Source organism: Scyliorhinus canicula, chromosome 11, assembly GCF_902713615.1.
Source record: "Scyliorhinus canicula chromosome 11, sScyCan1.1, whole genome shotgun sequence".
NCBI classification, from domain to species: Eukaryota; Metazoa; Chordata; class Chondrichthyes; order Carcharhiniformes; family Scyliorhinidae; genus Scyliorhinus; species Scyliorhinus canicula.
Window position 1 is genome coordinate 3,610,996 of NC_052156.1, and position 14,180 is coordinate 3,625,175.

A 14,180-nucleotide genomic window follows, 5' to 3' on the forward strand; every position below is an offset into this window, starting at 1 on the left:
CTCACTGGGCTAAATCGCTGGCTTTTAAAGCAGACCAAGGCAGGCCAGCAGCGCGGTTCGATTCCCGTACCAGCCTCCCCTGGACAGGTGCCGGAATGTGGCGACTAGGGGCTTTTCACAGTAACTTCATTGAAGCCTACTCGTGACAATAAGCCATTTCCATTTCATTCCAAGGAGGCCCCCAGCCAGAGAGGCCGGCCCGCTGATTGGTGGGCCCCGATCGCGGGCCAGACCAAAGGGGAGGCCCTCCCCGGGGTCAGAGCACCCCTCCCCCGCTCCCAGGCCGCCACCCACCCTTCCACGTCGAGTTCCTGCCGGCTGAGAGCAGGTGTGGACGGCGCCGGCGGGACTCAGCGTTTTCACTATGGCCGCTCGGCCCATCCCGGACTGAGAATCGGCGGGGGTCCCCGACCGGCGCCGCGCCAATCACGCCGGCGCCAATGGCGCCGATTGTCCGCTCTGTGGGGTGGCGTGGCCCAGTCGCTGGGATTCTGCGGCCCAACCCCGGGATCAGAGAATCTCGCCCGGGATGTTTAAACCTGTTGCCATCCAGATACAGGGGCTCCAAGTATTATCCTCCCACATTCAAAAACTGCAGCCACTCAATAACATCGGCTGTCTCCAACCTGAGCTCCACGTTGAGGTCATAGAAACAAACTGCTGGAGGCCATTCAGCCCAGGGTGCTTGTGCTAGCTCTTTGAAAGAGCTTTCTATTAGGCTGCCTCCCAGCCTGCCTGCCCCCGCCCTGCTCTTTCCCCCATATCCCCACAATGTTTTCTCCTTCAGGCATTTACCCAATCCTCTTTGGAAGTTATTATTGAATCTGCTTCAGCCGCCCTTTAAGGCAGAACCTTCCAGAACCTTCCAGATGGCAACCACTCGCTGTGGAAAAAATTCTCCTCGTCTTCCCTCCACTTCTTGTGTTAATTATTTTCAATCTTGTCAGGTGGTTTACCGACCTTCCTACCACTGGAAACAGTCTCTCCTTTTACTAAACCTCAACTAAATCATCTCTGAGCCTTATTCTCTGCTCTAAGGAGACCAACGCCACCTTCTCCAGTGTCTTCTTGTCACTGAAGACCCTCTTCAATTGTAGGTCTCTTCTGCACCCTCTCTAAGGCCGATACATCCTTCCTGAAGTCTCGTGCCTAGAATTGAACACAGCTGAGGCCTAACCCACAATTTTATAAAATTTGAGCATAACCTCTATTTTGTACTCTATCCCTCTATCAATGAAGACAGGAATCCCATATATTTATTAACTTCTTATTGGGGACAAACAGTGACATACTGGTCATGTTACTGGACTAGTGATCAAGAGGCCCGGGCTAATGTTCTTGGGACACAGGTTCAAATCCCACTGTGGCAGCCGGTATATAAAGAATAGAATATAAAACCAGCCCCACTCAAGGTAATCATGAAACTATCATCAAGTCTTGTAAAAGCCCATCTGGGTCACTAATGTCCTTTAGGGAAGGAAATCTGCCGGCTTTACCCGGTCTGGCCTACATGTGACTCCAGACCCACTTCAAACTTCATTTGAAGCCTACTTGTGACAATAAGCGATTTTCATTTCATTTCATTTTCATTTTCATTTCATTTCATGTGGTTGACTGTTAACTGCCCCCCGAAGGGCAATTAGGGATGGGCAATAATGCTGGCCCAGCCAGCGATGCCCACATCCCGTGAAAAGAACGTCAAATATTTGTGCATTTTTTTTATTATTCTGGGATATCTCCTCTCATTTTGTGTATTCATTGCTTCTGAAAATGAAATGAAAAATGAAAATGGCTTATTGTCACGAGTAGGCTTCAATGAAGTTACTGTGAAAAGCCCCTAGTCGCCACATTCCGGCGCCTGTTCGGGGAGGCTGTTACGGGAATCAAACCGTGCTGCTGGCCTGCCTTGGTCTGCTTTAAAAGCCAGCGATTTAGCCCAGTGAGCTAAACTTCTTCCCTAATTGCTCTTTTCACTCCATCTGACCTGATCCAAAGTGACCAGGAAAAGATTTGTCTTGGTTGCTACAGGGAACATCTGGAGAGGCGGCATCTATGATTCAAGTATGTAGCATTCCTCTCGCTCTTTCTCTTTCTCTCCTCTGAGTAAGAAGATTGTGGGTTCAAAACCGATTGGCATAAAAACCCATCTGGTTCACTAATGTCCTTCAGAGAGGGGAATCTGCCATCCTAACCCCGGTCTGGCCTACACGTGACTCCAGACCCACACAGCGATGCGGTTGACTCCGCCCTCTGAAATGCCCGAGTGAGACAGTCTGTTGCATCAAACCACTACCAGCATTTAAAGAGGGTATCTCACCACCACCTTCTCAGGGCAACGAGGAGATGGGCAATAAATGCTGGTCTTGTCATCGCCGCCAAATGCTGAGAATGAGTATTTAAAGTTCTGTTTGGCAGGGTGTTCAATGGTGCAATCATTGAGCCCAATGTTGCCCCACCCAATAATCCCACATGTATTTGCCCTCCAACAGGGGCATCTGGATATAGATTGGGAGTCGAAATCCTGGCTGATTACCTCCTCCCTAATCCAGCACTATGAATTCAATCTTAATTTGGTACAGACCTCAGTTTCGTGGACGGAATCCTTTCCTCTATCCGGTGGACAGCTAGGAGGCAGGGAGGGTGTTTAGTTACACGGGATGGCGACGTACTAGATGCTTGCCACCTTCCTGTCTCCACCAGGATTAAATTCTGAGCGGGGAGGCCCATGGTTAACCTTCTCATCTTGCCACCTATAGTAGAGGCCCTTAAATGGCCAATTAATGAACAGCTATCGACCTCATCCCACCACCACCTGTATTACCCGAGTGTTGGGTGAGGCTTTTGCCATGTGGTGTGCGTGGCAGAAGAGCCTGTGGTGGGATGCTTGCCACTTCTGGTTGTGGGGCGGGGGAGGGAGCAGGAGGGAGGGGGGGGAGTTGGTATTGCGATCCCAGAGCAGACCTCAACAGTGACTAGGATACTCGACCAAAACTCCAATATTTTAGTTTATTTTAAGACTGTGCGGAAAGAATGATTCCCTCCAGGAGTGATTGCCTGAAGAAATAGGGTTTTGGTATTTCCAAAACAAAATTTTATTATTACAACAATATTAAACGTGTGAGGTGGAATTCTCCCGAATCGGCGCGATGGCCTGATGCCGGCGTAAAAAGCGTCGCGAATCACTCCAGCGCCGGGCCGACTGGAAGTTGCGGAATCCTCCGTACTTCCAGGATCCAGGCTGGCACCAGAGGGGTTGGTGCCACGCCAACCGCCGCCGAAGGGCCGGCGCGAGTTAGTGCATGCGCAGACCGGCCGGTGTATTCTAGCGCATGTGCAGACCGGCCGGCGTATTCTAGCGCATGCGCAGACCGGCCGGCGTATTCTAGCGCATGCGCAGACCGGCCGGCGTGATCTGCGCATGCGCAGGTGGGTGTCTTCTCCGCGCCGGCCATGGCTGAGCCCTACAGTGGCTGGCACGGACGGAAGGAGTGCCCCCATGGCACAGACCCGCCTGCAGATCGGTGGGCCCCGATCACGGGCCAGGCCACTGAGGGGGGCCCTCCCGGGGCCGGACCCCCCGTGCCCCCCCTCCCCCCCCCCGAGGACCGCACCAGCCAGTCTACCAGCCAGGTCCCGCCGTGTGGGACCATGTCCAATCCACGCCGGCGGGACTGGCCAGAAATCGACGGCCGCTCGGCCCGTCGGGGCCCGGAGAATTGCCGGAAGAGACGCTGCCAACGGCCCCCAACCGGCGCGGCGCGATCCCCACCCCCGCCCGAAAACCAGCGTCGGAGAATTCGGCAGCCGCCGTCGATGCGGCGGGGCGGGATTCGTGACGCGCCCCCGTGGATTCTCCGACCCGGCGGGGGGTCGGAGAATCCCGCCCTTTAAGTTCACACCTCAAAAGAACAGTTTACAATTACCCCTTAAACACTACTACTCAATTTCCCGTCAAACAAGAAAATAAACATACAGCTCTCGATCTATCTTATGGGAGAATTGTGGACTCAGCGTCAAACAGGTCTGAATTCACCTCTCTCCCCAAAGCTTTCTTCAAAAAACTGCCTCTCTCGAGCTTTTCTGTATTCTCTGTATTCCTTGGCTCCGCCCAGCCATGACCTCATCTCCCCAAGCTGACAAACAAACCCTCCCTGCAAACACATTAACGCTCCAGGAACTTTCCCAGACAGACCACAGTCCATTAGTCCAAACTGAAAACCACATCCCTTTCGTCAATTTCACCCTCTGGCTGCTAAAAGCACCCAGACCCTGCAGAAACAAAATTATCTTTTTTAAAAACATGACCACTGCAGCCAAACATGCTCTAGCCTCAGGCTTTTAACCCTTAAATTGACCGATATTTAGAATCCAATATTCCTGAAGTCTTCCAGTAATCCCAATGGGAGAGCCCTCGATCAAAGGGATTAGACATCAGGAAGTGGGGGCTGTTTGAGAGCAAACCCCCTTCCCTTTCTGCCAGCCCCCACCCCACAACTCCCTCCTCCTCCCCACATTACTTACTTGCTTCTCCACGATCCTCGCCTCTGGTGTCCATCCTTGCAGCCACTCCCTCCGCAATGGCTCGTGAGCACAAACTGCCAGATTCTGATTGGCTGCCAGCTCTCAGTCAGCAAGACCCCCAGGGCCACGATTTCATGGGAAGGCCTTGTGCTGCCTGATTAGTCGGTGGTTCAGCAGGCTTTCCCAAGAAGGGGCAGTGTGGCTCTCTCACCGGTTCTCCAGCGGGCAGGTGACATCTCAATGTCTTGTCGAGATTCCACCCTATATCGGAGTTTCATACCCAGTGTCAGAGTTAGCTCTCCCTGATCTCATTTACAGCAGCAGGTTTACATAATAGAAAAAAAGGCCACTAACCAGCTCTAATCACAGGTCTGGCCGGCTGTAATCCAGCCCCTGACCGTCTGTAATCCGGCCCCTGACCGGCTGTAATCCAGCCCCTGACTGGCTGTAATCCAGCCCCTGACCGTCTGTAATCCAGCCCCTGACCGGCTGTAATCCAGCCCCTGACCAGCTGTAATCCTGCCCTGACCAGCTGTAATCCTGCCCTGACCAGCTGTAATCCAGCCCCTGACCGGCTGTAATCCAGCCCCTGACCGGCTGTAATCCGGCCCTGACCGGCTGTAATCCAGCCCCTGACCGACTGTAATCCGGCCCTGACCGGCTGTAATCCAGCCCCTGACCGGCTGTAATCCAGCCCCTGACCGACTGTAATCCGGCCCCTGACCGGCTGTAATCCTGCCCCTGACCGACTGTAATCCTGCCCCTGACCGGCTGTAATCCAGCCCCTGACCGGCTGTAATCCGGCCCCTGACCGGCTGTAATCCGGCCCCTGACCGGCTGTAATCCGGCCCCTGACCGACTGTAATCCGGCCCCTGACCGACTGTAATCCGGCCCCTGACCAGCTGTAATCCGGCCCCTGACCGACTGTAACCCAGCCCTGACCGGCTGTAATCCCCCCCCTGACTGGCTGTAATCCAGCCCCTGACCGGCTGTAATCCCCCCCCTGACTGGCTGTAATCCGGCCCTGACCAGCTGTAATCCGGCCCCTGACTGGCTGTAATCCAGCCCCTGACCGGCTGTAATCCGGCCCCTGACCGGCTGTAATCCGGCCCCTGACCGGCTGTAATCCAGCCCCTGACCGACTGTAATCCGGCCCCTGACCGGCTGTAATCCCCCCCCTGACCGGCTGTAATCCGGCCCCTGACCGACTGTAATCCGGCTCCTGACCAGCTGTAATCCAGCCCCTGACCGACTGTAACCCAGCCCCTGACCGGCTGTAATCCCCCCCCCCCTGACCGGCTGTAATCCGGCCCCTGACCGGCTGTAATCCAGCCCCTGACCGGCTGTAATCCGGCCCTGACCGACTGTAATCCAGCCCCTGACCGACTGTAATCCAGCCCCTGACCGACTGTAATCCAGCCCCTGACCGGCTGTGAGCAGCTTCCTGAAGGGCCAGTCCACTTGCGCTCAATACCTTGACGATGACAGAGGTGCAATATCCTAACCCCCACGAGATCCACAGGGAAACTATTATCAAACTCCCTGTGGGGCCTGTGGAGTACGGGTTTCCCAGGTGTGGGGGCGGGGGCCCACTCACCTGGGGCCCGTTAGAATCCAGCATAAAAGTCGGCCTGAGCAGGGACTGTCATGTCAGTATTCCCAACGGGGATGGTGATTGTGGATAGGTACTGCCTTGGGCATCTTATTGTTAAAAGTAAAATAAATCTTTTCCTTCCTCCGCTGACTCCATCGGTCAGTAATTGCCGAGCAGTGATTAACCACGGCGTCTCTGGCAGTTTTCTCATTGAACTGGAATGATTCTCTCTGTGTCAAACACTCTTGTTTTTTCCCCACAAGCCATCAAGGCGAGGATTCTATCGGCACATGACAAAGGAACTCACGCTGAAGTCACTGTCAAAGTAAAGAAGGTGATGAAAACTGGGAAAGTGAAAATCACCCACGGCAACTGGAGCATTTACCCTGAATCCTGGACCAAACGTGGGTGTACCTGTCCCTTGCTCAACCCTGGTGAGTGACAGAGGAACTTGTGGGGACTGGGAGCACAGGGAAAGGGTTGAGTTCATCACAAGGAATGATATAGTCATAGAGTTTACAACAAAAAAGGCCCTTCAGCCCATCGCGTCTGCACTGATCAAAAACAACCACGCAACCGTTCTAATCCCATTTCCCACCACTTGGTCCATAGCCGTGTCTGCCCTGGGATCGCAGGGACACATCTAAATACTGTTTCAATGTTCTGAGGGTCTCTGCCTCCACCATCCTTTCAGGCAGCGAGTTCCAGACTCCCACCCCCCTCTGGGGGAAAAGGTTTCTCCGCACATCCCCTCTAAACCTCCTGCCCCTTACCTTAAATCTCTGCCCCCTGGTCATTGATCCCCTCCTCCAAGGGGAAAAGTTGCTTCCTGTCTACTCTATCTCTGCCCCTCATAATTTTATACATCTCAATGATGTCCCCCCTCAGTCTCCTCTGCTCCAAGGAAAACAGCCCCAGTCTATCCAATCTCTCTCTATAACTAACACTCTCCAGCCCAGGCAACATCCTGGTAAATCTCCTCTGCACCCTTTCCAGTGGCTATCACATCTCTCCTAGAATACGGATTCCAGAACTGCACACAATACTCTAGCTAATAATAATAATAATAATCTTTAGTGTCCCAAGTAGGCTGACATTAACACTGCAATAAAGTTACTGTGAAAAGCCCCTAGTTGCCACATTCCGGCGCCTGTTCGGATACACAGAGGGCGAATTCAGAATGTCCAATTCACCTAACAGCACGTCTTTCGGGACTTGTGGGAGGAAACCGGAGCACCCGGAGGGAACCCATGCACACACGGGGAGAACGTGCAGACTCCGCACAGACAGTGACCCAAGCCGGAATCGAACCTGGGACCCTGGTGCTGTGAAGCAACCGTGCTGCCCATAGCTGTGGCCACAGCTGTGGCTTAACCAGGATTTTATACAGTCCCAGCTGACCATAGGCTGTTTTCCCCTTTGAGGGGGGAGAGCTGACTGGCGGTGGTTTAACCTGAGGGTCACCACACCTCAGGCGAGGGGCAAGGTTGAGGAGGCGGGGCCTTCATGAATAATCTCAGCCGGTACGGGAATCAAACCCGCGCTGCAGGCCTTGCTCTGCATCACGAACCAGCTGCCCAGCCAACTGAGCTAAACCAGCCCCTTAAACTTGATGCCTCGGCTAACAAAGGCAATTGTACCATCTTCCTTCTTAACCGCTGTATCCACCTGCTCTGCTACCTTAAGGGACGGGTATACATGCACAGCAAGGTCCCTCTGATCCTCGGTGCTTCCCAGGGTCCTGCCGTTTATCCTGTATTCCCCTTGCCTTGTTTATCCTGCCCAAGTCCATCACCTCACACTTATCCCGATTGAATTCCATTTGCCACTGACCAGCCCGTCTGACCAGCCCGTCTGACCAGCCCGTCTGAGCAGCCCGTCTGACCAGCCCGTCTGAGCAGCCCGTCTGACCAGCCCGTCTGACCAGCCCGTCTGAGCAGCCCGTCTGACCAGCCCGTCTGACCAGCCCGTCTGACCAGCCCGTCTGACCAGCCCGTCTGAGCAGCCCGTCTGACCAGCCCGTCTGAGCAGCCCGTCTGACCAGCCCGTCTGACCAGCCCGTCTGACCAGCCCGCCTGACCAGCCCGTCTGAGCAGCCCGTCTGACCAGCCCGTCTATATCCTCCTATAATCGAAGGCTACCCTCTTCACTATTTACCAATTTTCCTCTCATCCACAAACTTACTGATCAACCCACTACATTCATATCTGAACCATTGATATAAACCACAAACAGCAAGGGCCCCAACACTGCCCCCTGTGGGACCCCACTGGACACAGGCTTCCAGTCAGAAACACGCCCCTCGCCCATCACCCTCTGCTTCCTGCCACTCAGCCCATTCTGGGTCCAATTTGCCAAATTCCCTGGGATCTCATGGGCTCTGACCTTCGCTGTCAGTCTCCCATGTGGAACCTTATTGAAAGCCTTGCTGAAGTCCTGCAGACTACGTCAAATACATTTCCCTCATTTACACACCTGGTCACCTCTTTGAAAAACTCAATCAAGTTGGTCAGACATGATCTCCCCTTAACAAAACCATGCTGACTGTTCTAGATTAATCCCTGTCTCTCCAAATGCAGATTAATTCTGTCCCTCAGAATTGCTTCCAATAGTTTCCCACCACTGAGGTTAGGCTGACTGGCCTGTAGTTTCCTGATTTATCCCTTCCTCCCTTCTTGAATAATGGAACTACATTGGCTGTCCTCCAGTCCCCCGGCACCTCTCCTGTGGCCTGAGAGGAATTGTCAATTATTGCCAGCACCCCAATTTCCTCCCTTGCCTCGCTCAGCAGCCTGGGATACATTTCATCTGGCCCTGGAGATTTATTTACCTTTAAGCCTGCCAGACTACTCAGAACCTCCTCTCTGTCTGTGTTAATCTCTTTAATTTTATTACAGTCCTTCTCCCCGATTTCTATATCCGCATCGTCGTCCCTCACGAGTGAACACTGACATAAAGTATTCACATAGAACCCTACCCACATCCTCCGACTCCACACACAAATTATCACTGTGGTCCTTAATGGGCCCGACTCTTTCCCTAGTTATCCTTTTGCCCTGAATGTACTTGTAAAACAACTTAGGATTTTCCTTTATTTTACCGGCGAGTATCCTTTCATGTCCCCTTTTTGCTCTCCTAATTTCCTTTTTAAGTTCCCTCTTGCACATTCTAAACACCTCTGAGGCTTCTGCTGTTTTGACCCCTCGATATCTGCCGTAACCCTCCCTTTTTCTCCTGATCCAATGCTGTATATCCCTCAATATCCAGGGTTCACTGGATTTGATGGTTCCACCCATTTTCTTGATTGATTTATTCCTTTCTGATCTATGGACAGCGCGCCCTGACCTTGCTAACTCTTTCATCTTTTTATTATTCGTTTGTGGGGTGTGGGTCTCGCTGGGCTGGGCCAACATTTGTTGCCCATCCCTGAGGGCATTTAAGAGTCACCCACATTGCTGTGGGTCTGGAGTCACATGTAGGCCAGACCGGGTAAGGACGGCAGATTTCCTTCCCTGAAGGACATTAGTGAATCAGATGGTTTTTTCCGACAATCGGCAATGGTTTCATGGTCGCCCTTAGACTTTTCATTCCAGATTTTTTTTACTGAATTCAAATTCCACCGACTGCCCTGGTGGGATTCGAACCTTAGTTCCCAGAGCATCACCCTCGGTTTTTGGATTGCTAGTCCAGCGACAATACCACTACTGCCTTCCCTAACCGGCCTCTCGCCCGCCCTGCAACTCTCTGCGATTTCTGTATCACTTATCCAAATATCTCATTATCAGGCTTGATGTTAAATTTTGTTTCTGAACACTCCTGAAATGCCTTATGAGCCACTCTGGATCTCCTCAGGACAGCATGGAGTTCTGACATTGCTGTGTTAAAAATGTGCCATAAATGCCAGCTGTTGATCGTAATGGAACAGTAGAATTGCCCGACAGAATGGAGACTCAATTTGGAATGTTTATGCCCTAATTTCCCGGCTCCTCAGTCCCACAGCTTCTTCTTTTCCTCCTCTCCTACGGTTAAACTACCCCAAGTTCCACGTGCCCCCCTCTGATTCCTCATCCTAATAACCATTATTCAAATGTCTGGGCATCGGTGGGGCAGGGGTGCGTGCGGAAGAATGCACAACTCATTCACCAATGGGGAAATGTGCACAGCTCGTTCACCAATGGGGAAGTGTGTACAGCTCATTCACCAATGGGGAAGTGTGCACAGCTCATTCACCAATGGGGAAGTGTGCACAGCTCATTCATCAATGGGGAAGTGTGCACGGCTCATTCACCAATGGGGAAGTGTGCACAGCTCATTCACCAATGGGGAAGAGTGCACTGCTCATTCACCAATGGCAGCACGGTAGCATAGTGGTTAGCACAAATGCTTCACAGCTCCAGGGTCGCAGGTTCGATTCCGGCTTGGGTCACTGTCTGTGTGGAGTCTGCACGTTCTCCCCGTGTGTGCGTGGGTTTCCTCCGGGTGCTCCGGTTTCCTCCCACAGTCCAAAGATGTGCGGGTTAGGTGAATTGGCCAGGCTAAAATTGCCCTCAGGGTCCAAATTGCCCTTAGTGTTAGGTGGGGTTACTGGGTTATGGGGATAGGGTGGAGGTATGGGCTTGGGTAGGGTGCTCATTCCAAGAGCCGGTGCAGACTCGATGGGCTGAATGGCCTCCTTCTGCACTGTAAATTCTATGAAAAAAATTCAATGAATGGGGAAGTGTGCACAGCTCATTCACCAATGGAATGCTCGGCTTTACAGAGTGGAATTATGACAACATGTTCCGTAAAGATTGTTTGTATTCCCTTGTCGACAGAAAAGGATGAGGTGTTTTCATTGGTGTGTTGAAAGGGATTTAAGTGGTTTGATAGGGCAGATGCAATGAATCCTCTGGTGGAGGGAGTCTAGATCAAGGGAGCAATCCACAGCAAAAGGGGGCCCCGCCCTTGAGAGCAGCGAGCCAATCTGATTGGCTGCCAACTGAACAGTCCCAGCAATGTCAGAACTCCGTGCTGTCCTGAGGACATCCAGAGTGACTCGATTTCAAGCCCTTTTTGGCCAAGCCCCCACTGGCTCAGCCCCCACTGGCTAAGCCCCCACTGGCCATATCGCCAATGGCTAAGCCCCCACTGGCCAAGCCCGCACTGGCTCAGCCCCCACTGGCCATGTCGCCAATGGCTAAGCCCCCACTGGCTAAGCCCCCACTGGCTCAGCCCCCACTGGCTCAACCCCCACTGGCTAAGCCCCCACTGGCTAAGCCCCCACTGGCCAAGCCCCCACTGGCTCAGCCCCCACTGGCCAAGCCCCCACTGGCTAAGCCCCCAATGGCCAAGCCCCCACTGGCCAAGCCCCCACTGGCCCAGCCCCCACTGGCTCAGCCCCCACTGGCCATGTCGCCATTGGCTAAGCCCCCACTGGCCCAGCCCCCACTGGCTCAACCCCCACTGGCTAAGCCCCCACTGGCTAAGCCCCCACTGGCCAAGCCCCCACTGGCTCAGCCCCCACTGGCCATGTCGCCATTGGCTAAGCCCCCACTGGCTAAGCCCCCACTGGCTAAGCCCCCACTGGCTCAGCCTGCACTGGCTCAGCCCTCACTGGCTAAGCCTCACTGGCCAAGCCCCCACTGGCTAAGCCCCCAATGGCTCAGCCCCCACTGGCTAAGCCCCCACTGGCCATGTCGCCATTGGGTCAGCCCCCACTGGCCATGTCGCCATTGGCTAAGCCCCCACTGGCCAAGCCCCCACTGGCTAAGCCTCACTGGTCAAGCCCCCACTGGCTAAGCCCCCACTGGCTAAGCCCCCACTGGCTCAGCCCCCACTGGCTAAGCCCCCACTGGCCAAGCCCCCACTGGCTAGGCCCCCACTGGCCAAGCCCCCACTGGCTAAGCCCCCACTGGCCAAGCCCCCACTGGCTCAGCCCCCACTGGCTCAGCCCCCACTGGCTCAGCCCCCACTGGCTAAGCCCCCACTGGCTAAGCCCCCACTGGCCCAGCCCCCACTGGCTCAGCCCCCACTGGCTCAGCCCCCACTGGCCAAGCCCCCACTGGCTAAGCCCCCACTGGCCAAGCCCCCACTGGCTAAGCCCCCACTGGCCAAGCCCCCACTGGCCAAGCCCCCACTGGCTCAGCCCCCACTGGCCATGTCGCCAATGGCTAAGCCCCCACTGGCCAAGCCCCCACTGGCCAAGCCCCCACTGGCCAAGCCCCCACTGGCTCAGCCCCCACTGGCCATGTCGCCATTGGCTAAGCCCCCACTGGCCAAGCCCCCACTGGCTAAGCCCCCACTGGCCAAGCCCCCACTGGCTAAGCCCCCACTGGCTCAGCCCCCACTGGCTAAGCCCCCACTGGCTCAGCCCCCACTGGCCATGTCGCCATTGACTAAGCCCCCACTGGCCCAGCCCCCACTGGCTCAGCCCCCACTGGCTAAGCCCCCACTGGCTAAGCCCCCACTGGCCAAGCCCGCACTGGCTCAGCCCCCACTGGCCAAGCCCGCACTGGCTCAGCCCCCACTGGCTAAGCCCCCACTGGCTAAGCCCCCACTGGCCAAGCCCCCACTGGCCAAGCCCCCACTGGCTAAGCCCCCACTGGCCAAGCCCCCACTGGCCAAGCCCCCACTGGCTAAGCCCCCACTGGCAAAGCCCACACTGGCAAAGCCCACACTGGCTAAGCCCCCACTGGCTAAGCCCCCACTGGCCAAGCTCCCACTGGCCATGTCGCCACTGGCCAAGCCCCCACTGGCCAAGCCCCCACTGGCTCAGCCCCCACTGGCTAAGCCCCCACTGGCCAAGCCCCCACTGGCAAAGCCCACACTGGCTAAGCCCCCACTGGCTCAGCCCCCACTGGCCAAGCCCGCACTGCCATGCTCCCATTATCCAAGCCCGCACTAGAATTGGTGAATTTGCTGCAAGACGCTCAATGTGTCTCTCTGTCTCTCTCTCTGAATAATCCTGACTCCTCAGAGATCAGAGGCCATTTTCATGTCTTCGGAACAGTCAAAAACAGTTCTTATTTTCCTTTCTTCGATAGGTACAGATTACCTGATTGTTGGCCATGAAGCAAGCCAAACGGGTAGACTCCTAGTGAACATGGACAGTCTGGTCACTCCATGGCGAGCGGGCACAGCCAAATGGGTGGCGCACAACTTGCGCGTGAGCTGCAAATGACCGTATCAGGTTAACACGGCCTCAGTGGCACCTGGAGCGTCGCCATCCACTGCATGCTGTGTGTAATCAGCCCTCATTCAACCAAGATCCAGGGTGAAGTGTCGAGGGAAACTACAAAGTGGCAATTGGCAAGATCCCTCCTTCAAGTCGTCATAGACCCATGCACCTTGCTTCAAGTAACTGCTTCAATCCTTGCTGCCTCTTTGGTCTGTCTATTACCTGAAAGATCATAAACTCATCATCAAACAATAAGATAACAGCATTTGTGATCAGACTCTCTGACCCCTTCCATGTTACCTTTGTTGTCTGTGTAAGTGCTCAGCCTGTGTTCTGGGTGGCTCTGTGCTTGGAGTCCATTTCTACCATGCTGTCTTCAACCCAGTACTTTGTCTCACTTTGGGCCCATCCAGGAGGTCGATTCAAACAATGTTTTTATTCGTGTCTATTTGGCTGTATTTTCAGTCAAAGGATTCACTACTCTGAGAAGTTGTTTTGTAAAAATAATTAAACAAGAGTTGTTATTGTTTTCTAAATTGAAGCACCCATCGTGACTCTCTCTAACATTGATCACCAGGCATTGTGCCCCACCTCAAACTACCCAAATCGATGATGTGGAGATGCCGGCGTTAGACTGGGGTGAGCACAGTAAGAAGTCTGACAACACCTGGTTAAAGCACTGCTCCGAAAGCAGACTGCTTGAAACAAACCTGTTGGACTTTAACCTGGTGTTGTAAGTGATGGAACCATCAATTCTATGGACATGTGCTTGTAGGATTAGAATAGCGGTTTTAATATACTTACAACAGAGCCAGTCTGTTCGCCGTTGAACTTTCGATGAACTGGCTGGCTGGCTCTGTGGCACGGATCTTTATACAGCAGCTCCAAGGGGAGGAGTTCTGGGCGGA

General features: G+C 54.2%; 1 protein-coding gene across 3 annotated transcripts in view; it reads left to right on the plus strand.

Annotated features, from left to right (window-relative positions):
- Positions 1 to 13,808, plus strand: part of LOC119973719 (netrin-4-like) — a 45,331-nt gene extending 31,523 nt beyond the window's left edge. For all 3 annotated transcript variants that reach the window (XM_038812120.1, XM_038812121.1, XM_038812122.1), the window contains 2 exons: positions 6,380 to 6,550; positions 13,139 to 13,808. In XM_038812120.1, the coding sequence (XP_038668048.1) occupies positions 6,380 to 6,550; positions 13,139 to 13,275 (308 nt within the window). In that variant the 3' untranslated portion in view covers positions 13,276 to 13,808. The remainder of the gene's footprint in view (positions 1 to 6,379; positions 6,551 to 13,138) is intronic.
- The last annotated feature ends 372 nt before the right edge of the window (positions 13,809 to 14,180 follow it).